General features: G+C 41.6%; 2 protein-coding genes across 3 annotated transcripts; one reads left to right on the forward strand and one right to left on the reverse strand.

The window, feature by feature from the left end:
- Positions 1-1,244: 1,244 nt before the first annotated feature.
- exoc5 (exocyst complex component 5) lies at positions 1,245-11,904 on the reverse strand. Its single transcript, XM_080870436.1, has 18 exons — positions 11,765-11,904; positions 11,287-11,381; positions 9,889-10,036; positions 9,556-9,750; positions 8,067-8,131; positions 7,833-7,861; positions 6,556-6,665; positions 6,349-6,393; positions 6,114-6,254; positions 5,957-6,039; positions 5,654-5,863; positions 5,417-5,564; positions 5,206-5,314; positions 4,029-4,149; positions 3,857-3,943; positions 3,647-3,755; positions 3,255-3,470; positions 1,245-2,454 (listed from the first exon to the last, which is right to left on the reverse strand). The coding sequence occupies exons 1-18, from the start codon at positions 11,789-11,791 to the stop codon at positions 2,266-2,268; spliced, it is 2,127 nt and encodes a 708-aa protein (XP_080726562.1). The 5' UTR covers positions 11,792-11,904; the 3' UTR covers positions 1,245-2,265.
- Positions 11,900-17,602, forward strand: ap5m1 (adaptor related protein complex 5 subunit mu 1). Of its 2 annotated transcripts, none has more exons than XM_080870437.1 (9): positions 11,900-12,024; positions 12,138-12,224; positions 12,330-12,981; positions 13,075-13,302; positions 13,378-13,517; positions 13,855-13,940; positions 14,047-14,159; positions 14,542-14,638; positions 14,722-17,597. In XM_080870437.1, exons 2-9 carry the CDS (start codon positions 12,157-12,159, stop codon positions 14,802-14,804), a joined length of 1,467 nt encoding a protein of 488 aa, XP_080726563.1. In that variant the 5' UTR covers positions 11,900-12,024; positions 12,138-12,156; the 3' UTR covers positions 14,805-17,597. The 2 variants fall into 2 exon arrangements, with proteins under 2 accessions (XP_080726563.1, XP_080726564.1); XM_080870438.1 differs by lacking the exon at positions 11,900-12,024 and having other exon boundaries at positions 12,092-12,224; positions 12,330-12,448; positions 12,599-12,981; positions 14,722-17,602.
- Positions 17,603-18,606: the final 1,004 nt, after the last annotated feature.

An 18,606-nucleotide genomic window follows, 5' to 3' on the forward strand; every position in this document is an offset into this window, starting at 1 on the left:
TGCACGTAGAGAGGTTCTATTTGAAACTACTGTACTACAGACAGAATATAATTTTCTCACCTTCAAGAGATTTGGATTTGTGTGGATTAAAACCCCTTAGATTACAAAACAACCATTTTCAATGAGAGCCTCTTTCACTGACACCTGGCTAAACAAAGCTTGATCTAATAGCACGGTTTAAAGATTTAATTGCACAATGGAAAGGTCAAAACGATCGATATTGTAGGTATGAGGTATTGATGATCACAGTCCCGGTATAAATTCAAAGCTAACTGCACACATCTTGGCATGGTTTCCTTGCACGGGAGCAGATATTCTGCTATCTGAATACAAAAGCGGCGGACAGTTTCCTGTTAAAACAGGAAACAGTTTTAACAGAAAGTAAAAATCAAAAGTAGAACGACACGTTCACGGTCAGTTCAACCACAGTCTTTCTGCTGTCCTGACACCAGCGTATGTTTGTATGTGTTGGAGTCTTTATGTTTCTGAATGTGTATGCAAGAGCTGCTCAAACTGACGAGTAAGAGAGGACAGTCTTATCCAGCTCTCCAGTGTTGACAGTTTTACTAATCCCCTCCACCTGCTCAAACACCCACCCCAAAAAATACATCCCTCCCCCTTTTCCATGTGCCTGTGCTGGGAGTCCCTGGGGCCAGGCTGCGCCTCTGCCTTCGTCTCCACACCAGTTATCGTCTCTGGCCTGGCTCCGCTCCCCTTCCCGCGCCACACACATTAATCGGCGCAAAAACAAATAGTTTTCAAATGTTTGGAAAAGACCCACTGTTTGCATCAGGGCCTAACAAAATAATTTTTACAAGCTATCCAGTTGTGATTAGGGCTGAGAGAATTGAATTTATGTGGCATTGATAATATTAATATTAGCCTAATTAATTATGTTGTTTGAACTTGCACAGCACCGTGTGTACCCTCTACACAACACTAACCAGCCGGCGCTGGAACTGAGCTTTCAGCCATCTCTATCTCCCCAGCTCTCCCCCAGTCCATGACTACTGCACACAATTCATCAACTCGTAGATATCTAATCCCCTCTGGCTCTGCTCACTTCCTGAAGTCTAAGAAAGAACTTTACTCTGGTGGCAAGAATTCCTATGAATACTTGATGACTTCTATAGACAGACTGTTTCATCTCACTTTGAAAGTCACATTTGAAGAGAACTCAGCAAACTTTCTATTCACAGCTCCCCAATTTATGAAGGATATTCATAGACGGACAGTAATAAAATGCAACAGATTTTTATTGGGTCACTAATTAAGGTAAACAGCAGTACAATGAGAGCGACTTTGTATAAGAGACAGTTTTGGGCATTAGGTACACGACCCTTCGTCTTTCTCAGTGTAGAAGCTCCCTAATAAGCCCTGTGTGAAGAAGTCCCTTCTTGCTTGTTTCCTTAATCATTAGAGGTCCACACTGTAGTGTCTCCTGACCCAGAAACACTGCAGATCAGACTGACAATGTCTTTGGACTGTGTGCCCCACTGGATGAGCAAGTGTTGATCTGTGCAATTACAGTGACACATACTCAGTGACCCATCACACCAATCATCTAAGCCATAAAGAGACCACCCAAACCTACAGAGAGGTTCTCAGACCTGTTTGCAGCTCGGATCACACTACTCTGAGATGGCCTCTTGACCTGTAATTTGTGGTCAAGGGTCAAAGGTTATAGAGGTGGTCATGTGTCTCTCTTAGCCAGACAGACCTCAGATCTCATGCTTAGTCAGGCTGTCTCTGTCTGGTTTCCTACAGTTCATTACAAGGGGTAGCTGTCTGCAATGCACAGAGTGACTACAGCCTTGACTTTACAGTGTGATTGTTGACAGATTCCCTTTAAAGCAGCTTTCGGGTCCACTTCTGTGCACAGGTGCAGCCACAGAATTTATATTTTTGGCACAATAAAAAAAAAAAGTGTTTCTTTTTAGATAACCATAGAAATGAGTAATATCCATTTACTTAGATTTCAGATATCTTTGCCATAGATTAGTATTTAAAAACAATTGAAATTAAGTCAATAGACATTTAAATTTCTTCAGCTTGGAGAAATAAACAATGGGAAAAAAAGGTAAAATGCACACATTCAAGGAGCACTGGCCCTTGTCTCCATGACGCACAAAGCAATCCCAGTACAGTCTGTATGCTAGGGCCAGACTGATGCATTCACTGAAGCAGTAATGGGTATCTTCAAGATGCATCATCTCATCAAGCATAATTTACTGGACGGAGCTCAGGGAGGTGTTGAAACAGTCATTAACTGAAGTGTCTACCGAGTCGAGCTGAACGGTAATCCACTCTGAGCTGGACGAAGGCGTGCAGGAGGTTTCGGTCCAGATTGGTTAGCTGCTCACCCGAACAGACCTGCTTCAGGTTATCAGGGGCAACCACCAGGAGGTTACAAAGGGCATGGAGTGTGTCAAAGAGCTGCAGCACCAGAGGGACCTGAACGACAGTGAAGTACAAGACTGTTTACATACTTTAGGTTTTTATACATTTAGATTAAATAAAAATGTCTAATATTTGCAGACTCTCTGTGAGAATTGCCAGTTTTTCCATATAATATAGTTAATTGTGAATAGATTAATTTAATTTATTTATTTGCTACATAACATGATACACGGGTCAAGTTTTTTAAACCTCTACATCAGTGTTGTCCCCCCCAACCTTAACCCTAGTCCCCATATGTTTTTGTTTGAGGTAAACAAACTGCGAGCAATAGTCTACAAAAATGCCAGATTTAGTAAAAATGACACAAATTACAATAAAATGCATACATGCAAATTTATATTTATAAATGCATATTCTTTTTTTAGTCATCAGAAGGTTAAAAAAATCAAATTTTCTGAGAATTTTTAATGGTTCATCCTTTACGGGGTTAAATAATTAATAATTAAAATGAATTGTCTTGTGGACTTTTAACAGCTGTTCTGACAAAATAAGCAAATGTACACGTTAAACACGGAAAATTTACAATGCTGTTGGTCCATGTATGTTTAGACTGAATGTTTAACAAAGGAAAATAAGCAATCAAATAATCAATGATGGAACTAATTCTTATTTGCCACCCTTCTTGTTTGTACTGAAAGATTAACAAAGGATGCCAGAGCCTTTATTTTGGATTGGCCTGACCAGTTTATTTAATAAAACATCCCAGGTAGAGCCTTTGTAGGAAAAGCCATGTTTGCCCTGTGACCAGTGCATTCTGGACCTATGCTCCACCCCCCACCCCACCCCACACTCACCCTGAAGTCCTTGGCGCATCGTCGGTATTCAGCCACGTCGCAGATGGCCAGCATCCCTCCCATTGAGCTGTAGCTGTATTGCTGTAGATGCTCATGGATGAGCCGGTGGAAACGAATGCCCAACTCCGTCAGCACTGTGTCCACATTTTTCCCATCCATGGACTTCCGCACGTGCTCCACCTGCCGACTGACGTAGGCACATACCTTGGAGCAGGCCTGTCAAGGTGGGGGGTACACGAGGAGAAACATGGAAAACACGTTCAGTCCGACACACTATCTGTATTTAGTCGAAGAAAAACTAGGTGTGGATTTGATTTGCAAGTTTCCTTTGCTAATTTGTTTAGTTTTGAATGTGAGCTCCTTAAAGCGAGCTGAAGATTTTTCTCTCTTACTGTAGTGTACTGGATCATGACATTGTTTTCATCCTCAGGCCTGAAATCTGTCTTCTTCTGCTCTGTTGCCAAGATGTGCTTCATCTGGCCCACCATGCAGTTTAGTGTTCTGTGTGCAGCAGGGAGAAAGATTAAAAACAAAACACCCATAAATGTCTTTTAAAACTACTTGCTATTTCATTACAGACAAAGTATTAGAAACACACAGACCTGTCGATTCCTGTGTCCAGTTTCACTTCCATCTGCTCTATCACCTCTTTTTTCTTGTGCAAACACTCTGCCAACTTTGGAGATGAGCTAAAATCAGATTAGGAAAGATAAATTCAGGAAAATCTTTTTACTAGATGAATAAAAGGTTCATCATCTTTAACCCTTAACTGACCTTATCAGAGGCATGAGCTGGTCATTAAACTGTTTGTCAAACAAATGAAAGATAGAGTTCGCCTGCTGAACCACATCCAGGAAGTACAGGTTGGCATTCTTTGCATCAGGTGAGGGAATTGCTGTAGAAGAGAAAGAGAGAAAGCCAGACGATAGGAAAAAAAAAAAAGTGGGTGAAAGCATGAATCAACATGATTCACAAAGAGCAGAAAACCACTAGTGCCTGATGTCTACTTCTTGGCATTAGAGAAATATAATGCATGAAGCAGAAATTCTCAGTAATGCTCTATTTCAGTGTCAGACAGTGAGGAGAAAGTAATCAAACCACAGGGACATCAATGATCCATTTCCTTAATGCAGAATGTACCTAACGAATTGAGCACTGGGATGTACCAAATGCATGTTTAGTTCCACTGTAGCTGGCTGAAAATGATAAGCTGCTCCCTTATTATACAGTCCCATAGAAAATGTAAAGAAGTGCCAAAAGCGCAGCCTGCATGGCATCAAGGTAACTTGGATTTTTCACTTTTTCATATGGAACAGACATTAATGGGCACATGTAACCAACCGCAGTAAGTGATGTCAGAGCAGGTGTTTTCCTCTAGGTGTCGAATCAAAAACGGAGGATGTGGCCTGCCAGGTAACATACTTGATGGTTTCAACTCATGTGGAGCAAGGAGAATGATGATGGATCTTCCACATGCGGCTAAGAAATTGGGATTTCTTTTGTCTTTGATAAAATGATTTGTGTCTGTCACTATGTGTTAGTTCAGTGATAGACTGGTGCCTTGTCCAGTGTGTACCCTGACTCACCGAATGACAGCTGGGTTAGGCTTCCCGCCAGCACTGAATTCGATGTGTTTCCAGCTTCCTTTGTTAGTGTTTTGTTACAAATAAATGTAAGACAGAAATATTGTATTCATCTGGTTTTCCACACCTAATCTGCTCTGGTTCAACAGTTTGAGAACCACTGGACTAGACCATTATCAAAGTTTCACCAGGATGGCTGCTATTATTTAACAGTCTGCTGGCTGTTTGATTGAAAAGCTTTTCTTACAAGATGGCAAGGAAGACCTGGATCATCCTTGCCAGTAAATTAGAAGTTTTAGTTTTAGGACACAGCTATAGTGAACACTGCAGACAAACATTATGGTTTTAATGAGCTAAGTTGGATTTACCTGAGAGGCCAATCTCTAAGGCGTAATCAATGTGTTCTACACAAAGGTGGTCAACCAGTAGCAGGAAGATTGAGAAGGCATTCTTGGGCAGGTCAGACGGGTCTGAAAGCTGTGTAACATCAAAGAAAAATATGCATTTAAACTTTTTCAAAAAACACAAATGCAGTACAGTTAGCGCACCGCTAGTAAACATAGGGCAGAAAAGCCTCACCCTGTGGCATCTCTCAAAGGCATGGCGTGTCTCCTGCAACAAATTGACAACCAGCTCCGGAGAGAGAAAAGTCTCTCCGTGGGTGTCAATGCTAGGGCCCAATGGAAGATTGGTGCGTTGTCTGATCCGTTCCTTCAGATCTTGAATACTGTTACAAAAAACAAAACTTAAATTATGTTTTGTTTTTTTACCAGTTAATCTTTTCTTTGTGTAAAATCAAATGTGTAAAAGTCTGACCTGCCAGCACCCACTGGCCGTTTCTGGTGATTCTTAGAGTCGTAGTATCGCTGCAGAATCATGGCACCTCGAGTGCGAAGGTATTCTCTCTCCATGTCAATGTAACTTTCCAAGTATGAAGAAAAAATGCTCTTAATCAGCTTGGAGAGGAACGTATGCTTGTCTGAGCCCAGGTTGAACTCTGTGAGCTTTGTGGCTAATCCTGTGGTCCTTCAAAAGGGAAATAATCAGAGTCATAAACAAGAACAATGGTTTCCGGGTACCCATGAAGTGAACTGAATTAAAAGTCAGCAAGTTAATTACCTGGTGTAAAGGTCATAGAGATTCTTGAGGTATTGTTCTACATCTGAGTGTCGAGTTTCATCCAGTTTTTCTTTAACATGTGCCTGCAGACACAAAGCCAGTTAAATATAACCAAAGACAGAGTAATACATCAAACTCTTCATTTCAGTAGAAATACCTGTAATTTGTTCTCAAAGATGTTCTGGATGAGTTTGGCCATGACAGTCTCAGGACTACTGAAGACCTCGCCCACCTGCTTATTGACCCTCTGGCAGAGGACTGCCGTGTCCTCAAACACGTCATTCCTCACGTAGGCACCCTTACAAAGACAGATGACATCAGCAACATGTAAATGTCTGCAGATATTACTTGAAGCAATACTACCAAGTGTAAGAGGAACTTTACACACTCACCTCCTGACACTGCTTGATGTAGACGTCCACACAGTGTGCATAGCCCTTTTACGAAAAGACACAAGCATTACATCGCTGTGCAACATTTCAAGGAAGTGCTAAAAATTTAAATCATACATGATTAATATGAACAGAATGGGAATCACAATTATCCAATTAATTTGACCAAAGGTCAAATGTGGACACTGAACCCATTTTCTAGGTTACCTTGAAATGTAATAGAACTGCTGCAACCTCCCGCATACGTCCAATCTCACCCCTGCGCTGAGCTGCAGTGAACTCCTGGATTAACTGCCGCTCCAGGTCATGGTATTTACCTGGTTAGAAAACCAAACAACCACCAATAAATTATTAGATTTTATATTATATTATTACAAAGGATTACTAGGATTTCTGATTTGACTACTCATAAAATGTGGCCTGATATTCATCTAAGTCACAGACACCAATAAACACAAGCTGATTAAATTAATGATACACAAACAGTTGTACTTCATGTGATTTAAAAATCAACACAGTGCAGGCTGGAAAAAGGAATTAAACTCTTAAATTTAGTTATGCATCTTAATGGCAAAAACCTCCATCAGATGAGGATGGTGTGCATCAGCACACATCAGCATGCCCCCATTCGGAAGCCAAAAAAAGTTTACAGGTCACATCCTACAGCATAAACATAAGTCAACTTACATAAGTCCCATTTTCCTCAGTTTTTCCACACTCCACAGTTTCATATAGAGACACCTTTATTGTGAAATGTCATTGTTTCCCCCTAGATTGGGAGACATCCAGGCCCCGAGATAGAAAAGAGTATACCGATGATCTAAGGGTTGAGTGCTAATGTACTTTCCTCTTTGCACAGACTTTTGTGTGTATTTGTGTTTATTATTAAAAAAAACAAACACCAAAAAAACAACTTCTTTCTCATTAGTCCAGGAAACACTGATCAACAAGTGTTCTGGGATACCTAAATGGACTTCAGTAACCTTGACATATTGCACAAAGTTGTTTTGTGAGGGCAGAGGTTCCATTTGTCCTTCCATCAGCACACTGTCATTTACTGTTTTTCTTAGACTGGAAATAACGTTACAGAAACAAACATTTTTGCAAAGTTTTGATATTTCTGCAGGTGTTTTCTGTAAGCCTTGTTTGGTTTTTTCATTCTTTATGTACACACACTTTTGCTCCTGGTCTGAACTCTGTAGTACATTCACTACTCATGACAGCAGCATCAGGCCTGGACAGATGACCACCCGGGTCTTCAGAAATACTTTTACAGGCTTTTTAATGTTCGGACCCATGAAAGTTGTTGAGACTGAGGGATGGTTAAAACAAACAGTGTTTGTTTAACTTTAATAAGGTTTTCTTCATTGGAGCAGTGACTCAATATTCAATGTTCAATAATGTTTCTTCAAATGAAGAAAACTTGGTCATTCCAAGTAGTTTACAATAGAAACACTAAATGTGGGTGACTGTCAAAAACTTACTTGCAATTTTTGCCTTGACATCTGCAAACCTGGCAGAGAAAAACAGTAAATCAATATCAATGACATTTTAATCTATATACTAGTAAAATAAAAAAGTAGACTATTTTTAGAAATCACATGATGCTGTAAAGATTTAGTGTTGCGATTACACTGAGAGGAACAAAAGTAATACTCTGCGTTCCTCTTGTATGTCACTGCTTTTGTCTAAAGCTGCCTTCAGGATGCCTGACTCACCTGTCGAATGGCAGCTCCTGGGCAATGAGATGCAGCTTCTGAATGATATCAGCAGCTTCCTTAATCTGAGGAACAGAGAAAAAGTGAGAGTGGGTATGTATGTGTGTTTATGAGAGAGAGATATCAGGTGATGGAAAAAGAGTGAGAGCACAGCGGGACCATGTGAAGTGGACATCCAGAGAAAAAGTGGGCAGGCCGCGGGCAGTGTTTCCCCTTGGGGGATCATCATCTTAAAGCAGCCCTCCTCCACCTTCCCGTGTTGAACAGGGAGCTGATAACAGACAGGCTGCGCTCACCTGGGCATCGGCAGCAGCAGCAGTGGAAGTCCTGACTTAGCAGCACATCCAACTCTTTATTGGCATGCCTTTTCTGAATAGGCTGTAATCCCACAGGAGTCTAAATCGCCTTCAATAATCTGTCCGTCCAGGGATATCTGTCTAAAAAAAGGGGGCCCTGTCGAGAGCCGCCCCACACCCCCATACACACCCCCACCCCTCCTGACATACACGCTGGCTGAAAAAAAAGCCCCAGACCTACGAAAGGCCCGCCGTCCGCAACTCCTCTGTTCCCGCAGATGCCTGCCTCAGCTAACATCATTACTCTGCTCCCGTGAGGAGGATCCAGCCTTTCTGCTCGGCGAAGGTTTTCTAAGTATCTGTCCCCCAGCTAAGATTAGCTAAATCCCATGTAAGTAATGTAGCCGTCTCCCTGCAGTCAGGGTTTAGCAGCACTTGTCTCCACGCTGGCGGCCCAGCCCTCCCTTTCAGAAGGATTAGCAAAGCCATCCCCCTTCAGCTATTCACTTGCAGCTTTCCTCTTTTCCCCCTCATATGGAGGTATGCTCAGGAAAAAGGAATCTGGACAGATATTTCTGCATGCCTTTCCAGAAAACCAGCTCCATCTCCAGCTTTCGTTTCTGGGATTGACCCCCAGACACACTTCTCAGCATCCGCTAATGACATTCCTACTAACAAGAATAAATCTAAAGCATCTCAGTCGCTCTGCTGTCACTACAAAACTGCAAAATCAAACTTTTGGCCACTTGTCTAACATCGAAAAGGCCTCTGTGTAGACTGACACTGGGTAAAAGTGTGCATATCTTTTCCCAGGATGTATGTCACCAGTGCCCTTGCATGCACCACCTTGCTACAAGCTCTCTTCTGCTGTAACGTGACACAAAGCTGAGGGCCATCCAAATTCTCTCTCCCAGACAACCTACTGTAAATGCAATTAGTTTTGACATGAGCATGTTGACATCCATGCTAGTCAATCAGCCAGCTATTGTCAGACAGCAAATGACAGTTTATTAATCCAAATTAGTCGAGGGATCCAACTAAAGGGATAAACTTAACAAATTAATATGGATGGTTTACCTCGTAATCCTGTTCATTCTCACCTCCAGCAGTATCACAGCAGGGGGCCCCCGACAGTGGTCACGCATACACACCTCCACTGATGTGAAGGGAAAGAACATGTGCAGCATACTTACCTTGTCTGGGTTGTTAAATACATCGCTGCGTAGGTCTCCATCCAAGAACTCGTTGAAGTAGGTCATCAGACGCTGAGCTTCTACAGCTCTCTGGCGAGGCGTGTTCACCCCCTCCAGCTGGTCCCCCAGGTGACAAACCTTAGTGGCCACATAGCTGATGTGCTCGTCGAGCTCTTGGAAATGCTGAAAGGCCACCTGATATCATGCAAAACAAAGAGGATGTGAAATAAAAAACACACAGAAAAAAGTTTTTGGAATGACAGATAATATAATCTTTGACAGCTCAAGGGCTTTGCAGTGGGTGTGATTGGCTCCTTTCACCACACAACACACCTGGTTGCTTCTCTGCAAGTCTTGAACTTTGTGGGCAAATTCCTTGGCCTCACGATGACACTGATGCTCAAGCTTCTCCACCTTCCGCTGGATCTTCTCATCCAATTGCTTCAACTCCTCAATGTGGTTCTGAAACTCCTCCAACAGCCTTTAATGGGGGAAAGAATGCATGTAAGTTTCCACTTGGTAGTTCTTCAAAAAAAATAACAGGTAAAAGATGCAGAAAATGCCCTTAGTTTAGAATAGTAATTTGGTACCGCAAGGTTAAATCTGTCCCACTGACCTCACAGTTACAGTTAATAGTTAAAGAATAGTGCCAGATGCTTAATTCCTGGGTCCCCAGGCTTAAGAAGCTCTGAAAACTAGCAGCTTCGTCAGCTGCATTTTAAGTGCCACCAGGACTGCAGAGCAAATGTTCTAAGTCAGCACCACATTTCACAGAGTAGGAAACATCCCAAAATGATGAGTGTATAATCTTCTGACTAATTCCCTCAGCACTGGCTAGAGCTTAAAGACATCTCCCATCCTTTCCCAACAGACACTCATTCCCTGGCTGGTGACTCACAGTATGGTGGCCTCCACAGATATGTTGTCTCTGACTTGTAGCTAAGAGTATCCGAGGAGGTGGCGGCAACAGTTTGTGTAGTGAGAAGATAAGCAGGATGCATCTGTGGCACAGTTAAACTGCTGTGGCATTTTTGCTTACGAGATGCAGGCCTGTCCCCAAATATAAACATCACAACAAATATGGGGAAAAAAGATGCAAAAGACTTTAATATTTATTTCTTGTTTTTCTCCAACCCGAAACTTTAAATGAGTGGAGAGGAGATCCAGGTGAGCTTTGTGAAGGACAGCTTCTTTAGAAAGTCAGTCTGTTGACTGTTATAAAATAATACAATGACATAATGTAATTGAAACACTAAAATCTAAAATATAATGAATCATTTCCAAGTATTTTAACAGGAAGCTTACCCTAAATTATTATTAAAATATGTTTACTGAGAGAGAAGAAGATGGTTTATGTGTATTTAATGGCTACAGAGAGAAAACGGTCTTGATTACAGTCTAATTAATTTAATTAACTGCTCAAAAAATGAGTGGCACTATGGCTAGAAAGACAGTATGCATGGTTAATGCTTTCCATTTGTAAAAGTTGAAATATTAATTCATGAATAAGGCATCCTTTTGAGAACATATTTATTATTATAATAACTAAAAATAATCAATTAAATTTTACTTCCTTTTCAATAAAGATAATGGATGGAAGGAGATCTTATACGCTATATAATCTAAAACTTTGAGCTAAAATGTGGTGCATGTAATTCTTATAAACTACGACCTTATATTAAGGATAAGAGAGATGCTACTGCATATGTAAATGACAAGTATCTATAGTACCTTTTGGGGTCAAACGCCTCGGCTCCTCCTTTGGAGCCTCCCCCAGGAGTCCTCCATGCCAGCCTTTCAATGTACTCATCTGCGTCAAAGGGCTCCTAAAGGGGGGAAAAAGCAATGGGAGAAAAGTCACTTGGCCCAAAATACTACAGTCGTCTACAAAAGGATGGTAAAAGATTACAAGATCGGGTAAATTGTAAAAGGTTACTAAAGTTACCTGTGCTGATTGTATTGCACACAAACAGCCAACAACATTGCTATTTCCTCGAATAAGCGAACTCATACAATTAGACAATACGTGTCCTCTTTTCCCTCACTTTAACAACAAGAAACCAACGTTTCTCCTCAATGCTTGAGTTATTATTAATTCTTAATTACGCACTCAATTGATAAATACGGTCGGCACTGTTAGGGTACCGTTAATTGTAGTTAGCCCCTTAGCTAGCCTGAAAGCTAACACAGCTACCCGTTGTCATTTTACCTCGAACAGATGAGCTGTCGTCGCCATGTTAAAGATTCAGCTGGCGGCGCGGTGAGATAAAACCTAGGAGATGGAACTCAAAGCCGACTTCTGCATTGATTTGGTGGTTTCGTACAGTTTTGCCCTTTGTTGACAGCTAGCTGGTTGGCGATCCAGCTTCCTGTATGGGAGAGAAGGGTGGGGACAGCCGCTTGGAAGTGCGCAAGCGCATTTGTCAGCTGATTGGACGTAGTTGTCACATGAAACAACAAAAGCAGGAAGTAAGTAGCGAGCATCAGCGATGTTCATACAGCGAGGCAAAAAATGAATTTAACACATGCACAGGGAGATTTAAATATTAGATTTTGACGCTTTTGTTTTTTTCCCCATAAAGTCGGGAGTTTGCTGTAGAAATGACTGTACGTGGTTTGTGGATTATTTCTCACGAGAATGGAGGAAATCTGTCAATACGCTTTTCTAGGTTTGTGACTTCTAATTATTGTCACATATATGCTAACATAACATATTTTTTTCGGATTACTTATAGATCGCTGTGTTTTGTCATGTCTTGTGTCTCCTTCATCAGGAGGTTTTCCACCGTGGAGCACCGTGCAAAGAGCCTGGCAGGTTCCTCATATGTAGCAGTCCCAGAGGAGAGTACTTTCCTGCAGCTCCTGCTCACTGAGCTGGGGCTTTCAGACTCAGGTAAGAATTATGTAGCCCTCAGAGATGACTGTCTTTACCGTCCACGGTCACCAGCCCTGGAGCTGCATGTGGATGGACCTGCAAAAGGAATACTTTGGCCTGTGTTGACTGTCTCGCAAGGGCCTCTCATTCTGGCGTGTCTGCCTTTAGTGGATGTCCCTCCTGATCCGCGGCCACCTCTGGCCAGTCTGCTGTCAGTCTCACAGGGTCTCACACTTCTGGCAGGCCTACAGACTTTTCTCCTTGGCTCAGGGAGTAAGCCTGATAGTGAAGGGCTTGGCTCTCGTCTGGCAATGGTGCCCTCAGTCCTCCTGCAGGTTTGTCCACTTGGCACACCCCTTGATGTCCCCCTACCTGGGACACCCACAGCGCCCACTTCTGTTGGAACTCAGAAACAGCCAGCCTGGAAGACAGGACTACACCGAGGTCGAGCTGTGGTTAACGTTGGACTGATAGAAACAGTGCGGTCCATGCAGTATGGTAATCGAAGCAGACAGGACCTCTGGGATGTTTATGGCACCGTGACATGCAAAGTAAGTCCGCAATGTAAAAAAAGTGATTAATGTTATAACTTCTGGAAATGATTTATTTAGGATTATTCTACATTTCTACCCTTCTTTCAACAGTGTGAAGTGGAGGGGGTGCTCCCAAATGTGACAGTGACTCTATCACTGCCACCAAATGGTTCTCCACTGCAGGACATCCTGGTCCATCCCTGTGTCACATCTCTGGATTCGAGTATCCTGACTGCCAGCAGTGTGGATAATTATGATGGCTCAGCTTTCTCCGGGCCATACAAGTTTCCCTTTTCCCCTCCTCTAGAGCCCTTCAGACTATGCAGCTATACTTCTGAGGTATGCATACAAATTCCTTGCAGATATGTTTTCATCTTGTAAATGATTTCTGCTAAAATCTTAATTTCTCACCAGGTTCCTGTTCCACCCATACTTGGTTCATACCAACTAAAGGAAGAGGAGAACCAGCTTCGCGTGTCAGTAACCCTCAAACTTCATGAGAGTATAAAGAACAGTTTTGAGTTCTGTAATGCTCACCTGCCATTCTTTAACAGGTAAACTACACAAAGTTCAAAATCACTATTTCCTCGTGCTTTATGCTTTCTTTACAAGCATAATATGATCCAGTCATAAATATAATTACTGAGAGCCCTTTTAGGAGTTTAGAAATTGTTGAAAAATCAAATGCACATATGTGTGCAGGAAAAATTTTTTTAATGGAAAACTCTTTTAAATGTTTTTAAATCTAATTTAGCAGAGTTATAGTATCTTGCTTGTGTGTGAGAGACTATTAAACAAACTGCACTGTAATTCAGCTGTGTTCTGTAACCTCTGTTAAAAAAATCCGATTTAATTGATTGTCTGCATACTGTCTCTGTGTGCACTGTGCAGGGATCAAATGGGTGTTGTAGATATGAAGGTAAGCTCTGGACAGTTGGATGTTTCAAAAGAGAAAAACCTGCTTGTCTGGGTCCTGGGTAAGCGTTATGCTTCAGACTCTCCCTATAAGAGACAAAATCCCTTTCACTGCATCTGCATACTTTAAAAAAAATGGATGACTATTTTATTCTCAATGATATGTAGGGCAAAAGTTCCCAAAGTCTCGTGAGGTTACGATGGAGGGTAAGATCAACTTTTCTGGACCAACACCAGGACCTTCTGACCCACTCTGCACAAAACTTACTGCTTATGTCAAAGTAAGTTATTAAGATAAGAGATAAGATAAGATAACCTTTATTAGTCCCACACGTGGGAAATTTGTTTTGTCACAGCAGGAAGTGGACAGTGCAAAAGTTATGAGGCAAAAATTAGAATACAATAAGAATAAATACAGTACACAACTGTACAGAATAGAATAAAATAAAATACTATATACAGTAGAATAAAATAAAATAAATATACAATAAGATAAAAATAGATAAAAAAAAAAAAAAGATAAAAAATTATGTTTCATAATTACCAGTAGCCAAGGATCGTCACCCATACTTACTACTTTATGGTCTTCATGTACTACTCACATTAATGTAAGACGAGATAAAAAGATTTATTACTCCTCATCAGTGGCTTTTTTCTTCACAGTTGCATTTCAAAGTGCCTGACATGACGTTGTCTGGGTGTTATGTTGACCAGCATTCGGTGCAGGTTTATTCTTCTGCCAAGCCACGGATTGTAACATGTAAGCTTACAGTAAAAAAAAAATTTTTTTATAAATATTTGTCTCTTGGGTGACCCTAACAACTGTGTCTGTCCTGCCCTCAGCCCGAGAACTTCAGTCCAAAGAGTACTACATATGGAATTCAACAGGTACAGCTCCGGTATCTTCTGGACAGATGATGATGTAGGATGGATTCACAAAGAGGGGCTTTGTGGACACTGCACTGTGTATTAAAGAGACTGAAAATACTGTAACGCACACACAGTGATGTACGACCCAGGACCCAGCGTCCCGGGTACAGCTGAAAGTAAAGAATTTTGACCCAGTTAAATTATTATTATGGTACCCTGTTTTACAGGAGAGTTATTATCTATTATCTACTCACATGTGCAAAGGCACTTCACAATATGCAAAAATCAACTGGATTACTGCTTTTAAAGAACTACCTGCACCTGCAGTTCAACTTCTTTTATCCCCCAGTCTGCCGCAGATATATCCCATTGCAGACACAAGGGCCACCCCTTGCTCTGACAGTCGCACTTCAGTGACTCTCCATCAGCCGGATAATTAGCAGCTGGGGCCTTGTCATCAGCTGTTGTAGGCCTGGAGTAGAGGGGCGGCTGGACTGTGAAAGGGAAGCCTGATTCGGCCAGTGTCTTGGCGACAAAACCTTCTCTTTTGAGCTGGCAGGAGTCCACACCCATACCAATCACTGGCCCCCACCTCTTTTGACCTCAGCTTTGCCCTGTCAACTAGTAGCTAGCTGAAACACACAAACTCTCCAGCCTGACTGTGATTGAGCGCTGACCCTCGGGCCCTTTGAGACTTGAAAGCTGTCGGTCTCATTCTGTGAGCAGGACCTGCCTAATTGGTGAAAAAGTCACAAGGATGGTAACTGTTGAGTTGCCTCTCGAGGTTACAGAGGAGGTTTTTTAACTAATTTATGGTGCAGCCTGCTGTAAATGATTTTGATCTTTTATTGATGTAACACAATCATCAGAGTAGCCCTCTATGTATGCTTCGATGCATAGATAAAACGGCTCAAATCGGCGTTTGGTTCCAAATGCTTCCCTCAGTTTATCAGCACATTACCTGAACTATGCATGTAACATTTCTACTACACAAGCTCCACCTCTGTGCATTAAGTTGAATGAATAACTAGCTGATGAAGGGTTAAACCAGAGGAGATTGTGTCCCAACTATTCCACAGCAGCCAGACTCCTCTGAGTGGCCTCATTGTCTGCCATTGGCCTCTTGTGCCCCTTGCTGGTCCAAATGCTACATTCTCACGTGGATTTCCACTCAGAAGGCTGACCATGACCAATCCTCTGTCAATTGGAACCAATTGCTCACACGGCATCCTTCACCTTCTTTTTATGTAGCAGTATGGAGTGGCAGACACCGAGACCTCTCGGCTCTCCCCCTCCACGATGATTTGGCTTTAAGGCCCAGTGTGTGTGGTTAGCGAACTGGAAAAGGAGAAGGTTTTTTTTTTTTTTTTTTTTTTTGAAGAGTTGGGCCACTCTAAATCTCCTCAGTGTCGCAATATGTGGTCAGTCTGGCTCCTCAAGTCTGCAGTTAGTGGCCTCTCACTGGCAGACTTTGCTTTGTTGATTGAATAGCTTGCTAAGTAGATGGACTCATTTAATGTGTTGCTCTGCTCCAGTGCCTTCTGTCCATACCTCTGGGCATTCAGCTGAATTGTTCATTTATTTAAAATGTGTTTACTCTTGCATACATGCATACAAGAAACAGATTTACACTTTACTCCTGTAATAATCAAAATAAAGATCATGTGGGCCAAACGCAGCATTTTGGATTGTTACAAATCGTTTAAAACATCATGAAGTTTGGATACTAAAATGTTTTTGCACACCCACAAAAGAATTTGCAATTAAATGCCAAAAAATGCTTCCCACTTCTCTGTGGATGTTTGAGTTACTGTGTGTCCCTCAGCCCAATAATGACACCCAGTGGCAGATTACAATAAAAGTCACATTAGCATGTATTTATGTCTTTAATACATTTAATAAAGTGAATTTCTTCTGTTTAAATAGTTCTACCCAACCACTGCAAGATTATCACTGCTGATTAAATTCCTCCTGCTGTGTAGTGTTCATTTAACACGCTGGGCCTGGGGACCAAGCAATTGAAAGCTTCTGTTGTTCCAGGTGTTTGGTAGGAGTCCAGTTCCTCTCAGCCAGTCTAAGTCTGCTTAGAGTCCGCCTCAGGGAGGCCACTTCATAAATAATGGTAGAATTACTAGCTTCCTGTTTTCAGTCTGAGCGTGCATTTGCTTTTAAATAACAGAATATATCTGCAGACTGAAAGGTTGTTGTTGTTTTTTCTTTTGCACTAACTTTTATCCCAAATGTCTAATAATGGACCAGAAACCTAAAAAGAAAAAAAAAGTCGATTCAAACCTCTTTTAGCTAAATAGTTCATTTTTGGATGTTTGTTGTCAATATTGCAGGGAGGCTGAAGTCAATGTTCCAGCAGTTTTTCTCACGTCATCGCATTTCTTTCACCAATAGAGGGCGCCATAAACTCAGTCATGAAAGCCAGAACATGCAGTAGCTTCCAAACATCAAAAAGTTTCATCATATTGTTAATAAAAGTTGGTTCCAGAACACGCATGGCAACTTTGTTATCATTTCTGAAAACTGAAATTTGGTATGATAGCTTAAAGATCCCGCTTCTGCTTCTTATCCTGCCTATCTGACCGTTTCATCCTGTGACCTCTGTGCACTTTACTTCAGTTCTCTCCATCAGTTTCTCTTCAGTTGTCCAGTTTTCCATTTTGTTTTGCTGTTTTCAAAAACATCTGCCATCTCCAGTTTGTTGTGTGTTTTTTTTTTCCTTTAGTCTGTGCTACATCATGAACTCTTTCTTCTTTGACTGTATGATCTAGCTTGCGTTGTAGCTGTTTTTCTGGACAGGTTACACTTCAAAACCAAAGGAAGGGAAAGATATTGGCTCCAGAAGGCAGCCGGGGTTCCCATTTCTTGTGGTCTCATTCCAAAAGATGTCTCTCTCAGTGGGTTCTCACGAGTTTCAGCTTCTGGATGCCTTCTGCATTTGGATCTCCATCGAAAAGGACAAATAAAAGAAGGCAAGTTAGGTTGGAATACACCGCATTCAAACAGAGTATGTATTAGATCAACAATTTCCAAGCCTGAGGTTAAATGTGTAGACTGTATCTTATGTCTTCTCTGCTGCCTGACATTTTAGAGGTGAGCTTGAGAGGCAGCTCTCTGAACCTCCAGAAACCTGCCCTAGAAAGGGTTAAATAAACTGGATATTGAAATCAACTAAGTTCATTTACTCCAGCACTGTAGTGAATTATAATTATGAGTTATTTGTACTTTACTGAAATATTTCTAGTTTGCTTTGCTGCATACTTCTGCTTCACTGCCAGGAAAATTCCTTTAATGTCTCTACTACTTATGTGCTATTAAATGCTCAGTATTTTCATATTGTCGTAAAGATATTTATAATTAAAGGAACTGACCCATCAGTTTTCATTGGAATTGGTGTTTTGTAGGTAATGGAAGAGTGGATGCTGGGTTTAAAGCCAAACACTCTAAAAAAAGAGAAAGAGTAACACAATTGTGGAGTCTATGCTTTTATTTGTTTCTGCAAGTTTGCATCTCCTGGTGGGTGGGAGCTTTTCTGTTCTCTGTAGCCTGAAAATAGATCCCGTTGAGGGCCAGTCATGGCTGTAGACCACCCCACTTTCCACTCTACTGGCACTTTAATCAGATCCACTGGGAGACAAGAGGAAGGGCTCAGACTCACAGCTGCCTCTCTCTCCCTCCTTTCCCATCCACCCCATTTTTTCTACCCTCTCCCACTCGCTCTTAAGCACCGTTGCAGACTGTTAGTAAAAATGTATGATTTAAATTATTGATGCTAAAGATGCACTTCACCTCTTCCATACTTTGTCAAGATGCTTTACCTGAATTACTTTGCTCGTGCCTTCTTGGCAG

Source organism: Rhamphochromis sp. 'chilingali' (assembly GCF_963969265.1).
Source record: "Rhamphochromis sp. 'chilingali' genome assembly, chromosome: 21".
Classification (NCBI taxonomy): domain Eukaryota; kingdom Metazoa; phylum Chordata; class Actinopteri; order Cichliformes; family Cichlidae; genus Rhamphochromis; species Rhamphochromis sp. 'chilingali'.